The sequence below is a fragment of the Triticum dicoccoides genome, chromosome 4A (assembly GCF_002162155.2).
Source record: "Triticum dicoccoides isolate Atlit2015 ecotype Zavitan chromosome 4A, WEW_v2.0, whole genome shotgun sequence".
NCBI classification, from domain to species: Eukaryota; Viridiplantae; Streptophyta; class Magnoliopsida; order Poales; family Poaceae; genus Triticum; species Triticum dicoccoides.
The window spans coordinates 176,327,990-176,352,905 of NC_041386.1; the positions used below are offsets into that span (position 1 = coordinate 176,327,990).

The 24,916-nt window shown below is 46.9% G+C and overlaps 1 protein-coding gene across 1 annotated transcript; it reads right to left on the bottom strand.

Moving 5' to 3' along the window:
* Positions 1-4,035: 4,035 nt before the first annotated feature.
* LOC119285581 (endoglucanase 9-like) lies at positions 4,036-7,847 on the bottom strand. Its single transcript, XM_037564885.1, has 6 exons — positions 7,304-7,847; positions 6,601-6,908; positions 6,046-6,513; positions 5,010-5,145; positions 4,752-4,924; positions 4,036-4,660 (listed from the first exon to the last, which is right to left on the bottom strand). The coding sequence occupies exons 1-6, from the start codon at positions 7,683-7,685 to the stop codon at positions 4,259-4,261; spliced, it is 1,869 nt and encodes a 622-aa protein (XP_037420782.1). The 5' UTR covers positions 7,686-7,847; the 3' UTR covers positions 4,036-4,258.
* Between the last annotated feature and the right edge of the window lie 17,069 nt (positions 7,848-24,916).

The following is a 24,916-nucleotide window of genomic DNA, read 5'->3' on the forward strand; positions in this document are numbered from 1 at the left end:
TATCTTGTGCTCTTTTGTACAACTCGGTTGACTTACTGTTGTTTGTTTGTGTGTAAGAATATGATCGTTCCCTCTTTTCTATAGGTTTTCTTTTTCCATGCGAACCAAATCCTCTTTTGAATATATAGTGTACCGAAACACCAATTGGTTTTGAAACTTGTGTTTCATCAGCGTTTGAACTTTGAAATGGGCACGAGATGCAAAATGAAGGGCTTAACAGCAGACTACCTGAAACCAGTCTGCGGTTTCCTGGTCACTGCCTGAACGCATAACAAAGTAGGGCCCAAGAACTCAAAACGTAGAGATAGGAAAAACTCAGAAAGTGAGATGTCGTCATGCATCCTGGATTCATACAGAACTGCAAAATTATCATTGGGGTGTCACAGCAGGAAATACATGAATTGTAGGCAGAAAGATAAGGAAAATTCTTATGAAATAGCCCATTCCATAGAAACCCCGTAGGAAACTTTCCTGTAGATACCCCGTCCTCTAAATTTCTATGTTTTTCCTTTGGTTAGAGCATGGCAAATATTCTGAGATGACTATGAAAGCACGTCTTGGATCCTTGAATTGAAGAGAGATTGAGAGGGATCAAGAATCCTAATTATCTAGTAGATCCCGCAAATAGGCGTCCCGCAAAACCGTTTTAAGGTTCACCCGAAAACTGATTTGCGGTACGGTGAGGGCTCCGGCGAAACTGATTTACAGTACGAGTTTATGGGATCTGTTTCGTTGGAGCCCTTGCAAACCAGTTTTGATTTTCATATTCACATCAACTACAAATTTGTATAATCATGCAATACACCGATTTAAATACTTGTACGATAATGACTCACATCCAAATACATGCGCAATACAAGAGGCAACAAGTTTGTCCAAAAGAATGTGCAATCAAACACAATTAAACACGATCAAATCAAGCAACACCATGGTTGCCAAGATCATCTCCTCCACCATCGGCCATAGCACCATCTTCGTCAACAACATTGGTCGAAGAATCATCACCACCATTGGCGGAAGCACCACCAAGTCCATCGGCCGAAGCATCACCACCTTCATTGGCTGAAGCATCACCACCACCATCTCCATTGCCGCCACCACCACCACCTCCATTGCCAAAAGCACCACCACCACCTCCATTGCCGAAAGCACCGCCACCAACATTGCCGAACCACCAACCACCATCACCACCTCCATTGCCGAAACCAGCACCACCAGCCATAAGATATTGAAGCTCTTGCCTCCTCTGAAACATGATCTTCATTCTTTTCAACTCCGGAAACTCCCTTGTCATTGGTTACATGCCATTCAGACTCATAATCAAGAACGGGTACTCCTCGGCGGTCTTCTCGCTACTCCTCTTTTGCTCCTCAAGAGTGATCTTGCGCTCCTCGAAGACACATCTCCTCTCCCAATTTGCCTCCTTTTGTTGGTTCTTCTTCTCGGCCAATGCTACATTGGTTTCCAGAGGCTTCTCCAACATGGTTTCCTTGACCTTCACCATTTCACTAACTTGCTTCCTCAAGCTAGATGCTTCAGCCGACCTGTTCACCCTATCCTTGTCCAACTTTCTTCCACCGGGCTTGTTCTTGTCCCCCCCTTTGGTGCATCATCACTATCATCATTGTCTTCCAAGTTAACTAGTGCACCTTTCTTTGGTGGAGCTTCTTGATCCATTTGCTTGAACCTTTCATGTGCAATGCGATCCTACAATTGGAATAGAGGCAAGTGTGAGCTCAAATTGTTATCAAAGCAAACAAAGTCACAAATATGTTCAACAAACTCACATAGTCATCAATTATGACACCACTTGGAGGTGCATTCCTCACCTGGTCCAAACAACCACTCCAACGGGCTAGGCGCATGAGAAAGATGTTGGGCTGAAACTTCCCTCCTGCATGAATAGTGTGTTTGAAGGTCACTCCATATCGGCGTCCCCTAACCTTCAAATATGGAGGCTCACATGCTCCATTTGGAGTGGCCTCCAAATATTATGTGGTCTGAGGGGCGTATGGTGACTGTGATAGACCGCCCTATTTGACCATGTTTGCCATATGGGTGGTTATTATGGCGATTGGGTTGATACGACACATCTGTTAGAGTTTCTCTAACAAGCACGGAAGTTGTTGTTACAGAGATTGCGTGCAAATTAGACAGAGACGCTAGAGTGTAACAATTAAAAAATTGATATAAAAATTAGAGAGAGACGGTCCTTGGAGGAGGATGGACGGGAGGATGAAGCCAGGGAGGAACTGTGCAGGGGACGAGCTGGCGGCGAGGCAGAGAAAGGACAACACCGGCTTGTCCAACGTCGCGGAGGAGGGGCTGAGGAAAACGTGGGCATGTCTGTGGGAGGAGACGTCAAAGTTGGCTCAGCTTTGGAGATCATATGGGTCGTTTGCCATGGCCGCATACGCGAGAGTCTTGGAGAAGATGGGATCGGAGCGTGGGAAGATGATATCATGACCTGTTAACGTCGATCGGTAGCTCGCGTGTACAACCGATATGGGATGATGTGAGTCGAGTAGTTGTCAGGTGTGGATATTGGAGCCAAGCCTAGAGGAGCGAACTAGCTGAGCTCAAAGAGTGCGCGACGTGCGATGTAACGTTGGAACGGGTGGCGACATATGTCGTCGTGTACGCGCAAGATGTGATCTGTATCAACGGCCAGTGGAGCGGTACCATTTCTTTTTCCCATTCCCTTGGGCCGTGGTTTTGTGGTCCGAGGGGAAATGTCATGTGCTCCCTAGCCTCCCACGCTTCCTTGTGAGCTCGACATTGGATTTGAGATCCGACAGTCATCTGAGGAGCTCTGGCAAATTTCCTAGAAAAAACTAGGAGTCTAGTAATTACGCATAAGTCGAGAAGCTCCACTCGTAGATTCAGCAACCGATGTGAGCTTGTATCATAGGAGCACCTGATATTTCCTCCATGGTTAAGTGCCCTTTGTTATTTCGGTGCGGCCTCCGGTGTTGCGCATTGTCCTGAAGTGGGCGCTCTGATACCATTCAAAATTCTTAATGTTGTTGTTTAAGCCATGATGAACCTCACTGGAGAGCTCTCTTTATATACTCCTTCCATCTAAAAATAAGTGTCATTATAGTACAACTTTGTAATAAATAAGCAACATTTATTTTGAGACGGGGGAAGTTTTAAACATGCAGCTTGAGTTACAACATCAGTTACAAATAAGTCGATCATCCATAATCAAGAGAGGACTTGGTCCTTCTATATTCTAGCACTAAGCACTAAATACTCAATGTTGCTTCATGCTAATGACAACACTAACTCATATTCCCTCCGTTCTGAAATATAAGACCTTTTAAAGATTTAAATATGGACTACATATGGAGCAAAATGAGTGAATCTATATAATCCGTGTGTAGTTCATATTAAAATCGCTTATATTTAAAAACGGAGGGAGTAGTAGTTATCTTAACAGAGACAATGTACAAACTATCGGTCATCGCCACGCTCCAGAGTGGGCGGAGCGCGCACCCGAGACAGAAACGAGCACCCGCATGACCAAGAACATGAAGCACCTCATGACGCTGAAGTGGGGGTGGTATGGCTTCGCCAACATGAATTTGATCTGAGTGGTCTTGTCCAGGCCAGGGATGAAGAAATTGAATCTTTTGCCCTAGTTTACTTCTACTTTGATAACCCTAACCATTGACACAACAATGAGGCAAATCATCACCCCATGTAAATTGGGGCAAATGATCCAAATCCCCATCTTTTGCCCTAGTTTACTTCTAACTTTGATAACCCTAACCATTGACACAACAATGAGGCAAATCATCACCCCATGTAAAGTGGGGCAAATGATCCAAATCCCCGTCAGGGATGTGGACACAAGTGGTTGCCTCAGGGCATGAATGCTATGGATATGTAGTGGTTTTAAAACTGAACTTGCAACGGGCAAATTTACTTCAGTTTTGTGATGTGAAGCACGTTTTTTCTATTGTGGATTATAAATTTGATGTCTACAAAGTACAGATATAGATCAGAGGCAATAGTTGTGCATCCTCTCGCTGCTTCAAGACGACAATGGTGTCAGACATATATATGAGCCCACTTCCCACAGCTACAGGTACACGAGGGAAAACTACTAGTACTAACTTAGGTCATTATGCATTTCGTTCAACATAGTCCTTGCATAGCAAACAACATGGCATGGTGATGATACTACACTAAAATAAATAAAAATAAACGGTTATGTCGTCGTCTCCACTGTTCTATTCTAAACACCCAGCCATTATGGCTTCCATGGTGCTGGAGGCGGCGGGGGCGAAGGGAACATTGGCGGCACAGCAGAGAACATGGTGTTCTTGTCCACTCCATGTCCTTCACCCGATAAAGCTACCAATGCTGCGACTAGACCAGCGTTGCCCGCTAGGGTTGGTTCTGTGTAGTTGCGGTTCTTCCGGATGTCTTTGAAGCCGTCATGGCGATCAGGGCCGGCCACCATGGCTCCAACAATGATGTGAGGGTTGGGCTTCTTGGTGTCCCTCCATGTCCAACCCCCTTTGCAGCCAGGGTGAACACCTTTCTTCTTCGGGATCGACGCACCACGGTGATGAACACGCTTGGGGTAATGCTTTCCGTACCCGACCACATAGCTCATCTTCAAAGGATTTTTGCCCAAGATGTACTCCATCTGACACATGTAGTGAGTTAGAACCAGGCACGCAGATTACTATTATACCAGATCAAAAATATGTTCAGATATTCAAATGATAGAAACCTACCTGAGTCCTTGCAAAACTGCGAAGAACCTCGATGGAGTAGAAATGGGGGCCACAATACCACCCAGGGGTATCTGCAGCCTCAAGATAGTCACTGAACAGAGAAGCAAGGAATGCAGCATTGACTACATACTGGAGTGGTTGTGGCTGCCCGTGATTCAACTGTATCAAACCACCTGTAATGCAAGATAATTCAGTAAACTGTCCAATGAATTCAATAGGTGATCATGTATTTGTTTTTAGCAAGTTGCGAGTTCAAACCTTTTGTTCTGTTGAAAGATCTAAAATTTGGAAGGTAAGAGCACATGATGATGCTGGTTTGATTGTGGTATGTCCTTAACATCTCTTCATACGGATACCCAGGACTCAAGAAGAGCCTTAACCGGCTCAGAAGAACCTGGAACGCCAAACAATGCAAAATAAGTAAAGGTAAGTCATATTAGTTATTAATATAACTTTTATTTTGCAAGCTAGGGCACATGGTAATACAAAAACTTAGCCCTAAATTCTCCTACAAAGCAACGCTAACATGCTGTATGACACCTAAACTGAAACATGTTGTATAGTGTTTTTTATGAAATCCTACTGTATAGCTAACTGACAGTGGTTTGCTTGGATTGTCACATGGTTCTTTACAAGCATAAACATCAGATTCTGCGAATAACAAATTTCTCAACTAGGTAATCCAAAATGTAGGTTCCATGCTGAAGGCTGTTTTCATTATGGCTATCCTTTTCAAGGATAAGAATTCCAAAGTACAGAAGATGAAAACATGATAACACTGACATGGTTTCAACAGAATCCTTGGTATATCCACCAAGCAGGAAACCTTTTGTGCTACAATCGTAAGTGCCCTGTACTTAGTCAGCATTAATGCTTATCACATGGTAGGACAAGTTGACCACACGCTTTACTAGTACTGCAGGTAAACTGGGTGAGATATTATAAAGAAATTTGGTCCCAATAGTACTATAACCTGACGGTCAGACGGTTTTTGACTCTAGTGTATTCCCTCCGTTCCAAATTACTCAGAAATGGATGTATCTAGAACTAAAATACATCTAGATACATCCATACCTGCGACAAGTAATTCGGAACGGAGGGAGAAGTGTCAAAAACATCTTACATTAGTATTCCCTCTATAAACTAATATAAGAGCGTTTAGATCACTAAAGTAGTAATCCAAACACTTCTATATTAGTTTAGGAAGGGAGTATCATGCAAACTAAAATGCCAATGGGTCAGCATGGGGAATGTCTTGAGAATTAAACGAAACCAAGATACGCTAATACATTACCTGTGCACCAGGGAGCTTATTATCCCAGCTGAACACCCCATAGTTGGGGGGACGAGAGTAAATGTGAGCATTCTTTGCAAGCTTGGTATCCGTTGCGAACTGCAGGTATGATGAATTGCCAGTTGCGAGGTACATCCACGAACCGCCCCAAATATATTCATCCCAATAAGCGGTTGAATTGTAGAACTTTGCAGCATCTGACCGGGGTACACTATATGTTTGACGACTACCTCCCTTCCTTGCAAAGTCCCAGACGGTGGTAGCACCGTGTAACAGCTTGTGGGAGTAAGCCCTGTTATCCTTGAACACAATGGATGCTGCGGCCAATGCTGCGGCCATCTCAGCACCAAGATCAGGGCAAGTGTGGCACTCGGTGACTGGAAGTGGGTAGTCGATGTCCTCTGGCCTCATCCAACAATAATGATCATTGGGCTGACTCGGACCGTCTGACATTGCAGCACCACCCACCTGCGCCCTCAAACAAAATTCACATTAGGAATGAACGAGTGGCAGGAACTTTGTGTCCATGTATGCATATCCAGAGTTGCTTTTTACCTGCGCAACCAAGCGATCAATGGAATGTGCCGTGGAGTTGAAGGTCTTCAATAGGTAGTCGGCCCCCCACTTAATTGTGTCACGGACATGGCCAAGTTCCCCGGCAGCCTCGTACTTAGCATTGTACTCGATGACGCTCCAGCTGAGGAGGGTCATGGAGAAGGCAGATGCGAAGTTGAATTTCACAGCGCTTCCGCCGTCATAGTAGCCACCAGAGAGGTCTCGCCGGGATGTTTGGTCCGAGCGTCCGTCCTTGAGGCACGAGTCGCCGCGCCATGGTACATTGTTGTGCTTCGGCAGCTTCCCGGCTGCAGAAATTTTGCAGAATAAACAGATGAAAAAAAATTCAGAGCAAACAGATCAATCAAATAAAATATATTTTTAATTGGGAGGATAATTCTTCAAAATCTTCAGAATGGATCTGGTGGGTGGGGAGGGTTTAAGGGCAACTGTCCTCCCCCATTGAGGTACAGAAAAACAGATAAAACTAAGCTAAGGCATAAGAATACCCAAATGATGAATTTGCATCTAGAAAACCACCAGAAACACCGCATAAAGAAAGGGAATCTCGCATTTGCGGTTCGGCGCAGCTCACGCCTTAAATCAGAACCAAAAGAACATCCACTGGGTCGAAAAGCATCAATTCAAAACCTAATCTTTGAAACCGAAAATGAAGGGCAGAAGACAGCAGAGGGGCACTGACATTTCTGGGCATTGAAGAACATGAGCGCCTTGCGCAGCGCGAGGGTGAACTGGTCCGGCGGCGTGGGCGGGGCCTGGTGCCTGGGGACGGCCTTGGCTATCCCCACGGCGATCCCCGCGAGCGCGGCGGCGGCGAGGAGCAGGCCGAGCGTCCAGAGGAAGAGCTTGCGGCTGACGAGGAGGCATCCGAGGTCGACGTACCTCTTCTTCTTGCGGCCCTGGTCGCCGGGCCCCGCGAGCAGCCAGCTCTGCTGCGTCTCGTCGAGCGTCCGCGAGAGCGCCGCCCTGTCGAGGTCGAGGTTCCGGCTCCGGTCGTCGTCCGTGGCCGAGTCGTGGCATATCTCGAGCGGGCCGCCCCACGGGTCCCTCCCGTACATGCTCATCCCGCCCCCGCCGGCTCTCCCGATCCCACAGATCCCCTACCACCACCTCCCGCAATGCCGGCGCCGCCGCCGGCTTGGAATGGGAACGGAAGGGTGGGTTTTCGGCGTGCGCGGGGGACGAGCTGAAGTGGGGAGGAGGGACTTAGTGTGGGGGAGTGTATTAGGGACCGGGTGCTTTGGCCGTTTGCTTAACAAAAGTACTGGCACTGGTATCGCTGTGTTGTGTTGGGTCCGGCGAAAGCGATGGGTGCGTAGTACGAGATGGAGAACTGTTTTCGTTTTCTTGTTTGACCATGGTCGTTCGTTTGGGCTTAGGAAGGAGAAGCGGTTTTTTTTTTTTTGAACAACAAAAGGCGCTCGAAGCGCCAAATTCATTTCATCTCAGAAACAGTGTACAGCGTGAATTACAAACTCCTGAACCTGAAAATTTGAGAGAAGAGACAGCACAGGACAGGAACTATGTCTATGAGCTGAAGCGAAGCAACAAACTTGAGGTTCAACCCTAGAATGAAGAACCTGGTGAGCTACATTGTGTGCTATGCCATTAATTTCCCTAGAAATGTGAAACACTCGAGGTTGCAAGCTGTTAGCATGCTTGAAGAAATCAGCCAAAGGCTTCCTGATGCTCCAAGGGGTGGTAGATTCCATAATCTTGCCGGTAGCAGCCACCAAAGATAAAGAGAAACAATCCATGAGAAAGGTTGGCTGCCAAATATTGAGCTTACTAGCCACTTGAGCTGCAAAAGAAAGAGCCAGAGCTTCTGCATGTAGAGGAGAAGTAGTGGGAGGAGCTGATGCTTAAATTTGCACATTGATTTCAAAACGATCTTGAGGCAAAACAAGATAGACCCCTATTCCAGTAGCAACTGCTCCATATAGACCAGGAACTTTTGAACTTCTGAAAGCAGCGTCAGAAAATATTTTGGTCCCCGTAATGAGCAAATCCGACTTAAGAGTTCGACCCTGTATAGGAAGATGATCAGGAGGAGAAAGAACTTGTGGCATCACCTGCATCTTAGAGAAACGAGGCAAGTCATTATAAGAATCAGAGGACAAGGCCATAGTAGCAATGTGCACATGATGAGGAAGAGCCTTTTTCCTGTCAAAAAGAAAATCATTTCTAGCCTTCCAAAGACACCATAAGAAATTAAGAATGTTAGAGATAGAACCATTAGGATGTCCCATTTGAAGCAAGGCAATAAGGATAGAATGCATGGAAGTATGACCTTGGATTAAAACATCAGACCTAATAAACCAAGGATAGTCAAACCAAGCCGCACGAGCAAAGGGACAAAGAAAAAATAAATGGGATTCATCCTCCTGATGGCCGCACCTACAACAGTTTTTAGATATATGCACAGAGAATCGACTAGCTCGCAAACCTGTAGGCAAAGCCCTTCTAAGAAGCCTCCACGCAAAAGTTTGTACCCTAGGCAAAACCTGTTTTTGTTTCCAAACCATCTTGAGAAGATTCTTCAATTCCAAAGAAAGAACAGAAGCGGTTTTAATTGTTTCGTCTTTGTTTATGGTCGCCCATATCTCTGTCAGAGTTCTCTCCTGTTTGTTTATCAAAATCACCTGTCGTCACTAGTAGTAGTAGTATTAATTCGCAAAAAATATAGCATTATTGTTCTTGTCTGAGATAAACAAAGGGATAGATAATTTCAGGGCATTCGACGGGGTCGTTTAATATGGAACGGGCGCAGGAATTTTGGAGGCATCCACCCGCGCGATCTCTGCACCGCACTGCAGCAATCACGTGAAACTTGAGTGTCGGAAATGAAATGCTGTTCAAATACTAATATACTACTGACAAAACGTTTCCGTAATTGATTCAAGTAGTGCAGCGTAGGGCCTTGGTCAGGTTATGAGTAAATGTAGGTGAAGCAGATTATACGAGTGTTCAACGGAGTAGGCATACTCTTTTCTAGCCATCTCATTCTCATCGCTGCTTGATCTGGGACTGGGATGCATTTTTGCGCGTTGAGCTGTAGCGCAATCTTATCGCGTAAGGCAGCCACTTTTTCATTCTGATTCATGACCGTGCCGTGCGCGTTCCTTGCTACCAAAGGAGCTCCACCTCCGCCTTTCCTTTTGTAGCTCCAACATGACGCTGTGGCGCCTCACTGTTCCATTCCCTTTTAACCTTATTAACTTGTTGCCAGCCAGCCAGCATTATGATGCATCTCCCTCCTGTTGCGTGCCGAACCACGCGATAGCCAATTCGGGTTTGAGTCGTTCCACTTTGATGATTTTGAGTGCTAACTACGTACTCATGAAGTAAAAACAAAATCAAGTGGGGTTGCTAACTTGTAACGATGGATCCACTGTTTTTCAGACACCAGGTTCTGGACTCGCCGAGAGGACGGTCTGGCTCTGCCCGTAGTGGAGTGCATACAGCTGGATGCTGCTCCATTCTGCAGGCTGGAACGGAACGCCACGGCACCAGCGTCAGCGCGTGTGTGCTTGCCAGAGGAGGAGGGGAACGGCGCCGCATCACCACAGCACACCACACCATAGACTTCAACTCGGTCAGACTCGTGGACTCACGGGGTTTTGGAGTTGTGCCGCGTCGGGAATTTATTGGCTGCCTGGAATTTGGATCCCTTCCCCGTGCTGCCCGTGCCCGCCAAGCTTACCGCTGCCGCTCCGGAATTTACGTATTTACCACGTCTCTAACCCTGACCCGTAAATGGACATTGTATTTGTCCGCCGATGCCTTCGAACTTGTCTGTGGACAGTTATGCGGGAGCCGGTCATCTAACTATGCTCATATTCACTTCAAACCAGATTTGAACAAATCGAACGATTTCAATGCAAACTGGTTGATTTTTGTTTAAATTGGACAACATTCATTGCATTTTCGACATATTTCATGAAGCGCTAAGGGCATCTTCAAGGCGGACTCGTAAACATCTCGCAACCGTTCGAACCGCATTGCCCGAACAGCGGAAGCCATCCAACGCTGACTTGTATCGGTCCGTGGAGCTGTCCGGACACGATTTCTCCCGCAAACCGGAGACAAATGTGGGGAGGTTTGCGGGAGTCTGGGTTGATCCCAATCCCGCTTCTGACCGCCCCGACCCATCAAAAACCCGTCACCCGCCCCTCCCGCGCTTTCCTTCTGATGCACGCACCGCTTACCGCGCCCCATTCATGCCGGCCCAGAGCACGTGGAGGCCAACATTGATGTTGCGATAGGACCGGAGGGAAGGAGGGAGGGCGGCGCCGACCGACGCGACCTCTCGACAGTCGCCGCTTCAATGCGGACGCAAGTTCCCGAGGAACCAACTCCTGTCGCTGCGCCGCATTGAAGCGACTAACCGGCTTCGCCTTGTCCTCGTCGCGGCTATTTAAGCAGTGTGTTGGAGTTGCACAGAGATGCACCACCCCCTCCCCGAGCACCGACCCCTCCCCCTCTTCGACCCAAGTTGCGGCAATGCCGAAGTCGTGGTGCTCCATGCCGGCAGGCGGAGTAGGCAGAAGCTCCTCCTCCGGCGGGTCTTGGCGTCGCCGCAGACGCCCTCCGGGCCCGTCAGCGTCCACGGCAGCCGGCTCCTCCACCAAGGAGATCGTCGTCTCCTACGGTGACGAGGAGGAGCAGGCGCCGCCGCCGCAGCCGCAGAAGCCACCGCCGCAGCCGCCCCGACTCCTCAAGGAGGCCGCTCTGGCGGACGAAGATTTCGCCCTGACTCCTCGAGTTATTGATGGAGTGGTCGTTTCGTGATATGGGGCCGTCACCGTCGTTGTTGGCGCGCGTGAAGGAGGAGCTGGCCTCCCCTCCGCGCTGCCGCATCAAGACCAAGCAGGCGTCCACACTCTTGTCGGTGAAGGAGGAGTCGGCCTCGCCCCCGGCAGAACCACGGCGTCCAGATTGGACGTCGCGTCAAAGAGGAGTCAGCCTCACCCCCGCACCATCGTGGCATCCAGATCGGACACTGCATCAAGGATGAGCCTGCGTCCCCGCCACGCAGTCCCTGCGGTTGCATCGATGCGCCATTCTTGCTGCCACCGCCTCGCTGTCAAGGAACTACCACCCACGATCAAGAAGGTGCGGGTGTCGGTGTCAAAACCGGAGGATCTCGGGTAGGGGGTCCCGAACTGTGCGTCTGAGGTCGATGGTAACAGAAGACATGGGACACAATGTTTACCCAGGTTCGGGCCCTCTCTATGGAGGTAATACCCTACTTCCTGCTTGATTGACCTTGATGAATATGAGTATTACAAGAGTTGATCTACCTCAAGATCATAATGGCTAAAACCCTAGAGGTCTAGCCTATATGATTATGATTGTCTCCATGGACTAAACCCTGCGGTTTATATAGACACCGGAGGGGACTAGGATTATACAAAGTCGGTTACAAAGAAAGGAATCTTCATATCCGAACATCAAACTTGCCATCCACGCCAAGGAGAGTCCCATCCGGACACGGATGAGAGTCTTCGGTCTTGTATCTTCATGGCCCAACAGTCTGGCCCATGTCCAACAGGCCGGACGCCCAAGGACCCCTTAGTCCAGGACTCCCTCGGTAGCCCCTGAACTAGGCTTCAATGACGAGGTGTCCGGCGCGCAGATTGTCTTCGGCATTGCAAGGCGGGTTCCTCCTCCGAATACTCCAACACAGTCTTTGAACACAAAGAACGTGTCCGGATCTGCAAAACACACACCACTGCAGAGAGTATAATATTTCACGAGTCCAATCTGCTGACAACTTTTTGTGACGTGATATCACGTCCTTGCGCAGTTATTGTTTCGAACCGTTTTTCGGCCTGCCGCTCCATATTTTGAGATGCGTTTTTATTGGCACGTCTCGTCAAAAGTAGAGATCATGTCCCCTTATTGCGGGATTCTCATCAATACGGGTATGGGTAATCCAACTGTGCCGCCTGCACGGCCCCTGGGGAATAGGCGAGTTTTATGACGAGTGGGGAGACGTTTAATATTCACTGCCTTTATAAGGAGATAAGGATTCATCTCTTCCACCCACGCCTTCTCTCTTTCCGCCTACCCACTCTCGAGCTCCAGCGCTCAAGTTCTCATCTTTCCTCCCCCAAGAAAGCACTCCAACCATGTCTGGAGCACAGGGCAAGTGGATGGCCTCCACCGTCAAGGAGAAGGACATCACCCAATTTCGGGAGGCTGGATATTTGGCCAAGGAGGTCGCCCATCGGCTTCCGACTGAGGGACAAATCGTCCCTACCCCGGAGTCCCATGAGAGGGTAGTTTTCATCCCTCACTTTGTCTGCGGGCTAGGATTTCCACTCCATCCCTTCGTCCGCGGACTCATGTTCTACTATGGGCTAGATTTCCATGACCTGGCCCCAAATTCCTTCCTCACTATCTCAGCGTTCATCGTCGTGTGTGAGGCCTTCCTCCGCACCCCCACTTCGAACTATGGCTGAAGACCTTCAATGTGAAGCCGAAGGTGGTGGGCGGCGAACATGCCGAGTGCGGAGGCGCTATGGTGAGCAAAATGTCCAACGTCCCATGGCCCAAAGGCACCTTCTTGGAGACCGTCAAGGGGTGGCAGAAATTGTGGTTCTACATCACAGAGCCCCGCGACACTACCTGGGCCGCGGCTCCCGAATTCAAATCCGGGGCCCTAATGCGGCTTACCTCCTGGCAAGAGAAGGTCTTGGATTGGTCTTTGTCGGATGAGCTGACAGCGCTCCAGACGCGCATCAGGAGCATGATGGACAAGAACGTCAAGCTTGTTGATGTAATTCAGGTGATGCTAGTTCTTCGGATCCTTCCATGCCAGAGTCGGGCTTGCCACCTATGGAAGTTCGATCCGGCCGAGCACAAGACCCTGCAATGGTTCTTCGGAACTACACACGAAGATATCTGGAAGGTGCTCTTCAAGGCCAACGAGACATGGCCGAAGACAACCGACGACCGTGGGCACGACCTGGCCCATCCCGCCAGTTCGATAGGTTTTACGTTGTTTCAAGGTGTATTCCTTACTTGCTTATTCAAGGAGGGTGTTCGAACTTCCCCATTTGTTTTTTCAGGGTTGGACGAAGAAGGCGGAGCGGATTCAGTGTCTGGATCCACTGCTCGAGGATCCAGCCATCCCGTGTTTGACGAAGATGCTGGTTCCGGCACCCTACAAGGCGCCGGAGAAGAAGGCCAAGAAGAAGGCCAGGGGGACTAGAGGTGGCCTCCGTCCCAAGGGTACTTCGGACGGGGCGTCCGAAGACGCTGAAACTCACTCCGCCGCCGAAGACGACGAGGAGGAGGAAGAGGAAGAAGAAAACTTCCCCCTCCCCGAGGGGGGAAAGAAGAGGGCGGCCTCCACAGATTTGGAAGCGGAGGCGTCCAAGAAGGGAAAGACTTCCCTGGCGGATAGCTCTGCATGGGACGTCGATAGCAGCCCAGAACGGCGCCCTCGAGATAAGCCCCAGGCCGAATCGTGAGTATTCAAAGACCCAGACTATAGGATCGAAAGTATGTCTAGAGGGGGGGGTGATTAGACTACTTGACCAAATAAAAATCTAGCCTTTTCCCAATTTTAGTTCTTGGCAGATTTTAGCTATCTTAGCACAAGTCAAGCAATCTCCACATAATTCAAGCAAGCATGCAAAAGAGTATATGAGCAGCGGAAAGTAAAGCATGCAACTTGCAAGAATGTAAAGGGAAGGGTTTGGAGGATTCAAACGCAATTGGAGACACGGATGTTTTTGTCGTGGTTCCGATAGGTGGTGCTATCGTACATCCACGTTGATGGAGACTTCAACCCACGGAGGGTAACGGTTGCGCGAGTCCACGGAGGACTCCACCCACGAAGGGTCCACGAAGAAGCAACCTTGTCTATTCCATCACGGCCGTCGCCCACGAAGGACTTGCCTCACTAGCGGTAGATCTTCATGAAGTAGGCGATCTCCTTGCCCTTACAAACTCCTTGGTTCAACTCCATAATCTTGTCGGAGGCTCCCAAGTGACACCTAGCCAATCTAGGAGACACCACTCTCCAAGAAGTAACAAATGGTGTGTTGATGATGAACTCCTTGCTCTTGTGCTTCAAATGATAGTCTCCCCAACACTCAACTCTCTCTCACAGGATTTGGATTTGGTGGAAAGAAGATTTGAGTGGAAAGCAACTTGGGGAAGGCTAGAGATCAAGATTTATATGGTTGGAATGGAATATCTTGACCTCAACACAAGTGTAGGTGGTTCTCTCTCAGAAAATGTGTATTGGAAGTGTAGGTATGTTCTGATGGCTCTCTCCACGAATGAAGAGTGGGTGGATGGGTATGTATAGCCTCCACACAAAATCTAACCGTTACACACAATTTGCCAAACTCGGTGAGACCGAATGGTTAAACTCGGTCGGACCAATTCTGCAAACCTAGTGAACGTTAGGATTTTCGGTGGGACTGAGATGCAACTCGGTAGGACCGATATGGTTAGGGTTAGGGCATAACGTAATCTCGGTGTGACCGATTACACAAACTCGGTGGGACCGATTTTGGTAATAAGCTAACCAGAGAGTTGGTCAGGTAAACTCGGTGGGACCGATTCGCTCATCTCGGTGAGACCGAAATGTTACAAAAGGAAAACAGAGAGTTTACATTGCAATCTCGGTGGGACCGATCGCTCATCTCGGTAAGACCGAAACGTTACGAAGGGAAACAGAGAGATTATAATCCCATCTCGGTGAGACCGAGATCCCTATCAGTGAGACCGATTTGCCTAGGATTTGTGGCAGTGGCTATGACATTTGAAACTCGGTGGTGCCGGATAGAAAGAATCAGTGGGGCCAAGTTTGACTTTTGGTTTAGGTCATATGTGGATGTGGGAAGGTAGTTGAGGATTTTGGAGCATATCACTAAGCATTTTGAGCAAGCAAGCCATTAAGCAACACCTCATCCCTCCTTGATAGTATTGGCTTTTCCTATAGACTCAATGTGATCTTGGATCACTAAAATATAAAATGTAGAGTCTTGAGCTTCAAGCTTGAGCCAAACTTTTTGTCCTTAGAATTTTGAGGGATCCACTTTCCTCATCCATGCCATGCCATTCATTGAGCTTTTCCTGAAATATTAATCTTGGAATAATGTTAGCTCAATGAGCTATATGTTGTTAGGAATTACCAAAACCACCCAGGGATAGTTGCACTTTCAATCTTCCCCTTTTTGGTAATTGATGACAACATATAGATCAAAGCTTCGACAAATGATAATAAGAGTGAAAGATATTGTCGCTTTGAGAAGTATGTGAAAAGCAAGAGCTCCCCCTAAATTTGTGCATATCTTAAGATTTGCTTTGGACTGCAAATGCACAATGAGTTAGGATGATGGGTTACTCTTCCATGTCACATACATCTTGGTGGAGCGCTCAAAATGATAAGAAGTTAATACATGCACTCATCACCAAGCAAAGTGAATGATCATATAAGGATAAGTAAGATAATATCATCTAACAAGCATAAGTGTAGCTTATGATCAACCACATGATCATCCAAGTCTCACAGATAATAGCATAGTATCTCAAGCAATCAAAAGACAGACAAAGTTCAACCATCAAAGCAAGAGAGAATAAAAAGCAACGCTCTCTCTCGAAGCCTATGATCTATACATGTTTCTCCCCCTTTGGCAACAAGTTACCAAAAAGTTCATAGAAAATGCATAGCACTAGAACGTCTCTCAAGCTTGGTCTTCAGGTGGTGGTGTCCGGAGAACGCCAAGGACGAAGGCTTCAGTTGATGTGGATGGAGCTGAAGGAGTTGGTGTTGGAGCTGGTTGCGCTGAAGCTGTAGCTGGTGCAGATGAAATGGCTCTAGTGTCTGGAACTGGTACTGCAGCAGACCTCTGAGCTCTAGGCACTCTGGCAAATGCATCAGTGGTTGTCTTGCCCTTCCTCTCCTGCATATCATCTTGAAGTTGCTCCACAACAGACTGAATCTCAGTTACCTTCACATCCAAGTCATAGAATTTTTGCTCCACGATTCTTTCCAAGCTCTCCTGGTTTTGAGTTAGGGTGGCCAACCCCTTCTCAATCCTCAGAGTTGATGCTATCAAATAACCAAGCTGGTCCTGCTTGCTTTTCAAAAGTACTCAGATGCCTCCTCTTGAGTTGGCATCTTGGCAGCCTTCTCTTTCTTTGCTTTCTCCTTCTTCTCTTGAGCTTGTACTGATGATGGTTCATTCTCATTCATCACAGCTTGATTGTCCTCAAAGTCAGGATAGATAGGCAAGTGTTTTACTGACCCAAACTAGTGAGTCTCAAGATCATCTTCAGGAATCTCCTTGTACATGTTTGCCATAGAGTTGTGATCCATCTTCTTCTTGGCATAGACATCCAAGTCATCTTCTTCTTCCTTAGGAGCATTGATCAGATTTGCCCGTTCCTCAATAGTTGAGTGGTACCTTGTATCTTCAGACATCCATACTATCATGCCATCTGGATAGAAGTGTGTTGTGGAGTAGAATTGCATTATGAGCTCCTCATTCCACTTTGTGAGTTTCTGCCCAACAAAGTCTGCAACTCCACAAGCACTGAAGCTGTCAAACACACCAGGATAGTGTTTCTCATTTTCCTTGATATACTTCCAGTCGACCCACCTCATTTCACACACTATAGGCTTCTTGTCCAACAACACTGTCTCATAGAAGTCCTGCTGTTCCTTTGTGTGGAACCTGTAATCAACAGCAGTCCTTCTCCTGTTAGCATATGGATCTGTCTCTCTCCATAGCCTCAACCCTGAGTCTCTCCTGATCTTCATGTTCTCAGCCACAGGATGAGCATCATTGTGGTCTGGAATCTTGGGTTTGAGCTTTCTCAGGACTTGTCTTTCATCATCTTCATCAGCAGCAACTTCAGGCACTGGGGCCTTGTTCTTCTCAGCAGCTGGTATACTCCTGGTATTCCTCTTAGGTGCACTCTTGGGCTTGGAGGCTGCTTTGGGTGCTTCTTTGGGCTTTGATGTTGCAGCCCCTGACTTTATAGCATCACCCATCAGCTTTTGTGCCTTGGGTGCTGGTGCAGCATCTTCTTCTTCCTCTTCCTCTTCAGAATCTCTCATGATTGAGGATCTCCCAAGCACTCTAGCAGTGGTCTTTTTGATCCTCTCCTTCCTCTTCTTCCCTTCTGCAGCAGCCTCTTTGGGTTCAGATCCCAAAGGGACTTGAGTAGATGCTCTGGCCTTAGACATTGGAATTCTCTTTGCAGGAACCTTTTGCTTCATGCCTGGCTTGGTGGCAGCAGCAGTGCTATATTCCTTCTTAACCACTTTCTTCTTGGAAATGGCCTCATCCTCAACTGCCACATAGTCTTCATCCTCAGATTCAGAGGTCTTCTTCTTTCTGGCCCTGGTGGTAGCTTTGGGTAAGTTGCTTGGGGTGCTCCTGCTACCATCATCTGAACTACTAGAGGGACTAGTGCCCTCACTCAGGTGAACCTGCTCCTCTGACCTGTTTTGGTTGTCAGTCTGATCAGACATATTACAAACACTGACAGCAGACCCTGTGAATAGATATAGATGAGATAGAGTGGATGAGCATCACAAAATGCAGAGGTTTTTGCAAGAGAATGAGTCAAAAACTTAGGTTTAGTTTTCCACAGAAAGCCTTTCGGATCAACCGATTTGTAAACTCGGTGATACCGAAGCAGCTATTGGAACCTAAACTAGTGAACTCGGTCAGACCGAGTCACAGTTCGATGGCACCGAGACTGCTAGGGTTTCACAAAGTCCTGAACTCGGTCACACCGATTTGCAATTCTCGGTCAGACCGAAAATTACATGTGCAATGGCCTGAGCTGAATCGGTGGTACCGAGTTCCACAACTCGGTGGGCCGAGATGGTTTCGGCGGAAACCTAACCCTAAATTTTCAATTCAACTCTAATCTACGGAGTGTTTTGACTGGATAAGATTGTTTCAATCGTGGCAAGATTCATGATGAACACAATGTGCTAGGAATCGGACGGGGATAGCACTGTGATCGAGTCCATACCCTAGTTCGGTGATGAACTCCCTACAGCGGCAACGACGGGGAAGAATTCTGTTGACGGCGGCGGAGACCAGCGGCAGGAGGCAACTGGCGACGAGGAGGACGATCCGGAGACCCAGGAGGCAGAGCGAGATATGCGCGGGCGAAGGGATTTCGGAGAAATTTCCAAAATTTTGCCCATGAGTATATATAACCCGACCCTGTCGGTGTGATCGAGTGGAACAACTCGGTGGCACCGAGATTCATAACTGCAATCAGTTACTGAAACTCGGTGTGACCGAAAGGTTCAAATCGGTTGCACCGAGATTGAAAACCTAGATCGACTTAGTGATCTCGGTATGACCAAAATGGATGAATCGGTCAGACCGAAACGCACAAAGAAGTTTTGGAAGTTTAAGTCTATGATGAATCGGGGACTCCGAGTGCTCCTCACACAGAGTGGTTCGAATCTGACTTGATCAAATTTTGTGATGTAGCATGAATAGAGTTTGAGACGATAAAAGCATAGATAGATAGAGAGGGTTCTTAGGCATTCTTGTCCATCCACTTGGCAAAAGAAAAGAAAACCAATCAATCAAAACAACAAGTGGATGTCCTCGAATGAGTAAAATATGCAATCAACATGCTCACACAATAAAATGGCAATTGAAATATGTGGCAAAGCATGCAACCAATTCTAGCATCTATCAAACAATTTGCGATGACTAGGTCATCTATATATGAGTATATTGACTTAGGAGTCAAATGAGAACATTTGATCATAGGTCATACTCATCGTTTAAGCACAAGTGGGGTTACCACTTTTACATAAAGCATTGTTGTGTTCACACCATTAGAGTTGCTTTAGCTCAATCTTAGAGTAAAGCTCCCCCTAAATGTGAGATCCCCCCTAAGAGGGATGAACTAACCTTGGGTTTCGTCGATGATGACTTCATGTAGATGTTGAAGATGTGGATGCTCAATGTTGATGTAGATCATTTGAATCTATCCATTGGAGTGAGTTGCACTTTCAATACCTACACGGGTTAGTCCCACAAGGAACAAACAAGGATATCCATAGACATAAAGTGATGCACACACAAGATGATGTTTATGAAAGCTTTTAGGTTACCTTGTCCCTTGTCTTACCAATAAGAGGGTTTATGACTCCTTGAACTAGTGCAAGATGTGGAAGTTGATTGCACTTGTTCTTGCCAAGATGATAAGAGTGAAGTATGTTGGCGGAGTCACCCTCAAGAACTCTCTAGTTCTTCTTCTTCGGGATCCACACCATCTTGATGGGAATCCTCGGTGTTGTAGTTGTACTTGATGAAGTGGAACTTGAAGTAGTCTTGGGAACCCACTTGACCAAGGCCTTAGGAGCTTCTTCAAATGCATCAATTTCCTCTTGAAGCTTGTCCTTGCCTTTTTTGCTTGTGGTCTTGTGGTGGAAGATCATCTTGAGCTTGTGTCCCTTTGAAAGAAGTAGGATCATACTTCTCTTGTTGAGGAACAAACTTCGTCTTAGGGTATTGATCTTCTTCCCACTCAACTCCATTGGCATTGAACTTTCGTTCAAAACCAACACCTTGATTCTTCCGGTGCCTTCCTTGCTTGCCTACAATTTCCTCGAATTGCTTACTTCCGGCAAGGCTCTTGTAAACACCTTTCTCTATAATTCCCTTCAATAAGCTATTTTCTTGCTCAAGTGTAACTTGGCTAAGAGAATCATTAGTGGAATGAAGAGAACTACTAGAAGCAACAATATTGGATTTAGCATGATTATTGTTACTACTAGAGGAAGAATCTTTCTTGTTCTTGTTACTAGACTTGACTTGAGGCATGTAAGTGGATAAGAGTAAACGCTTGGCAATGTAAGAAGAACTTTTCTTACAAAGATCATCATTGATTGCTTTTAGGAACTCATGCTCTTGCTCAAGGTTGAGCTTTTCAAAGCGTAATTTCTCATGAGTCCTTAAAAGTTCTCGATGATCTCCTAAGATAGTTTCATGAGCTAACTTAAGAGTGTTTAGTTCTTTAGTTAGAGACTCAATATTCTCCTTATCATTGTCATTCGTTTTATCTTGATTAGCATGATTAATTGACGTTTCATCAAAGTATTCATCACTAGAGTTGTCAACAAGTAAATCATCATCACCTAACAAGTCATCTTCATCACTATTGAAACCAACATACTCGGGGTGTGATACCTTTGGGCCTTTAGCCATGAAGCATGTTCCAACTCCTTCATTTGGTGAGTCAAATATGTCGTAGGAGTTGGTTGTCACAAGTGCTAGACCGGCAACACCTTCATCTTGAGTATATTCGGAGTTGGAGTGATAGCTTCTCTCGGAGTGGTTGTCAGAGTCGAAGCCGGATACCCATTCACCTACATGAGCTTGATGTCTTCGTTTTGTGTAGCTCCTTGATGACTTGCCCTTTCTTTCCGAATCCTTGCTTCTCCGTGAGGGTCTTCGTTCATAACGATCATCTCTACTCCTTCTTTCTCTAGATGGTGATTATTCTCTTCTACTTCTTCTCTTGGGAGAATCTTCTCTTCTCTTGTAGGGGGCCGTACACTCATTAGAATAGTGTCCGGGCCTTCCACAATTGTAGCAGTTTTGCTCTCGACTAGAAGATCTTTTGTCATTGTAGGACCTTGACTTGGAGCTTCTCTCTTTGCTTCTACTCTTATAGAACTTGTTGAAGTTCTTCACCATTAAGCTCAATTCTTCATTGAAGGTTTGTTTCTCACTCGGTGATGTGGGGGCTTCACATGAGGCTTTGTAAGCACCACTTGATTTGTTGTGAAGTTCCTCTTTATCCTTGAGTGACATCTCATGAGCAACAATTCTTCCAATGACTTCCGTTGGCTTGAGATCTTTGTAATTGGGCATCATTTGGATCAATGTGCACACGGTATCATATTTTCCATCCAAGGCTCTTAGGATCTTCTTGATGATGAATCTATCGGTCATCTCTTCACTCCCTAAGCCGGCAATCTCATTTGTGATAAGAGCAAGCCTAGAGTATATTTCAGCGACACCTTCACCATCCCTCATTTTGAACTTGTCAAGTTGACTTTGAAGCACATCCAATTTGGATTCCTTGACGGAGTCGGTACCTTTGTGCATATCAATCAAAGTATCCCAAATTTCCTTTGAATTCTCAAGATGGCTGATTTTGTTGAATTCTTTGGGGCACAATCCGTTGAAGAGGATATCACAAGCTTGAGCGTTGTATTGCAGCATCTTCAACTCTTCCGCGGTAGCTTCACGGTTCGGTTCTTTCCCATCAAAGAATTTGCCTTGCAAGCCAATACACACAATAGCCCAAATGGCGGGGTTATGTCCAAGAATATGCATTTTCATTTTATGCTTCCAACTAGCAAAATTAGTGCCATCAAAGTAAGGACCTCTACGGTGATAATTTCTGTCGCTAGACGCCATACTCTCCTAGGTTGTGAAACCAAGGCTGTGACCGCCAAAAGCTATGGAAATCAAAGCAGATGGAGACCAAAGCTCTGATACCACTTGTAGGATCGAAAGTATGTCTAGAGGGGGGGTGATTAGACTAATTGACCAAATAAAAATCTAGCCTTTTCCCAATTTTAGTTCTTGGCAGATTTTAGCTATCTTAGCACAAGTCAAGCAATCTCCACATAATTCAAGCAAGCATGCAAAAGAGTATATGAGCAACGGAAAGTAAAGCATGCAACTTGCAAGAATGTAAAGGGAAGGGTTTGGAGGATTCAAACGCAATTGGAGACACGAATGTTTTTGTCGTGGTTCCGATAGGTGGTGCTATCGTACATCCACGTTGATGGAGACTTCAACCCACGGAGGGTAACGGTTGCGCGAGTCCACGGAGGGATCCACCCACGAAGGGTCCACGAAGAAGCAACCTTGTCTATTCCATCACGGCCGTCGCCCATGAAGGACTTGCCTCACTAGCGGTAGATCTTCATGAAGTAGGCGATCTCCTTGCCCTTACAAACTCCTTGGTTCAACTCCACAATCTTGTCGGAGGCTCCCAAGTGACACCTAGCCAATCTAGGAGACACCACTCTCCAAGAAGTAACAAATGGTGTGTTGATGATGAACTCCTTGCTCTTGTGCTTCAAATGATAGTCTCCCCAACACTCAACTCTCTCTCACAGGATTTGGATTTGGTGGAAAGAAGATTTGAGTGGAAAGCAACTTGGGGAAGGCTAAAGATCAAGATTCATATGGTTGGAATGGAATATCTTGACCTCAACACAAGTGTAAGTGGTTCTCTCTCAGAAAATGTGTATTGGAAGTGTAGGTATGTACTGATGGCTCTCTCCACGAATGAAGAGTGGGTGGAGGGGTATGTATAGCCTCCACACAAAATCTAACCGTTACACACAATTTGCCAAACTCGGTGAGACCGAATGGTTAAACTCGGTCGGACCGATTCAGCAAACCTAGTGACCGTTAGGATTTTTGGTGGGACTGAGATGCAACTCGGTAGGACCGATATAGTTAGGGTTAGGGCATAACGTAATCTCGGTGTGACCGATTACACAAACTCGGTGGGACCGATTTTGGTAATAAGCTAACCAGAGAGTTGGTCAGGTAAACTCGGTGGGACCGATTCGCTCATCTCGGTGAGACCGAAATGTTACAAAAGGGAAACAGAGAGTTTACATTGCAATCTCGGTGGGACCGATCGCTCATCTCGGTAAGACCGAAACATTACGAAGGGAAACAGAGAGATTACAATCCCATCTCGGTGAGACCGAGATCCCTATCGGTGAGACCGATTTACCTAGGGTTTGTGGCAGTGGCTATGACATTTGAAACTCGGTGGCGCCGGATAGAAAGAATCGGTGGGGCCGAGTTTGACTTTTGGTTTAGGTTATATGTGGATGTGGGAAGGTAGTTGAGGATTTTGGAGCATATCACTAAGAATTTTGAGCAAGCAAGCCATTAAGCAACACCTCATCCCTCCTTGATAGTATTGGCTTTTCCTATAGACTCAATGTGATCCTGGATCACTAAAATATAAAATGTAGAGTCTTGAGCTTCAAGCTTGAGCCAAACCTTTTGTCCTTAGAATTTTGAGGGATCCACTTTCCTCATCCATGCCATGCCATTCATTGAGCTTTTCCTGAAATATTAATCTTGGAATAATGTTAGCTCAATGAGCTATATGTTGTTAGGAATTACCAAAACCACCCACGGATAGTTGCACTTTCACAGACGCATTCATATATCAGCCTCTTTACTTCATTATTTTAACATGTGGAATCATGCACTTGCAGTACGGCTCGTTCCGCCCTCGAGTGGTCCTCGTCTTCGGGGAATTCGCTGGACCCGAAGGTGATGGACAGCGGGTCCCCTCCATGGCCTCCTCTCCCAGGGCCATGGATGACACCGAGGTGTTGTCCCTAAGGATCCCAGACCAGGGAGAGATGCAGGAGGCCGTCAGGGCGGCGCCAGAGGGCGAGACCTCGGCCACCGGACACATGGGGGAGTAGATCCCCATGGAGACTAGCGATGGGGGCCATGTCCAGTTCGGCCCCCAGCCGAATATGGTCCCGGAGACCTATACGGCTCCGGAATCCGGCAAGCAGCCTCCTTCATCGGAAGGAGGTGTGCCCATTCCGCCGGTGACCTCTGTCCAACCAGAGGCGCCAGATACTCTATTGTAAGCATTGCGAAGTGCTTCCATCGTTGAGGAACTTGAGGTAAGCAATGCAGTTTGTGAAACAAAAGTCACAGTATAGACAGTAGCCCTTAAGACTCTGTCCGGGGTTCGGAAAGAAGAGCCAAACAGAGGATCAAATAGTTTTTTGCAGGAGACTAACCATGTATGTCTATGTGAATAAGCAGGCATCGCTGCTAGCCGCGACTTCTCATGCTGCCAAAGTTTCCGGACTAAAGTAGAGGCTGGAGCAGACCGAGGAAGAGCTCGGTCGTTGATGACCCACAAGTATAGGGGATTTATCGTAGTCCTTTCGATAAGTAAGAGTGTCGAACCCAACGAGGAGTAGAAGGAAATGATAAGCGGTTTCCAGCAAGGTATTCTCTGCAAGTACTGAAATAAGTGGTAACAGATAGTTTTGTGATAGGATAATTTGTAACGAGCAACAAGTAACAAAAGTAAATAAAGTGCAGCAAGGTGGCCCAATCCTTTTTGTAGCAAAGTACAAGCCTGGACAAACTCTTATATAGAGAAAAGCGCTCCCGAGGACACATGGGAATATCATCGAGCTAGTTTTCATCACGTTCATATGATTCGCGTTCGGTACTTTGATAATTTGGTATGTGGGTGG

Bases quoted from the DNA above. Each gene is read 5' to 3' on its own strand.
- LOC119285581 (XM_037564885.1), bottom strand. From the start codon at position 7,685: ATGAGCATGTACGGGAGGGACCCGTGGGGCGGCCCGCTCGAGATATGC. The intron at 6,514-6,600 runs GTAAAAAGCAAC...TTGAGGGCGCAG, and splicing joins TTGATCGCTTGGTTGCGCAG to GTGGGTGGTGCTGCAATGTC. The intron at 4,925-5,009 runs GTTTGAACTCGC...CTTGCATTACAG, and splicing joins ATCTTTCAACAGAACAAAAG to GTGGTTTGATACAGTTGAAT.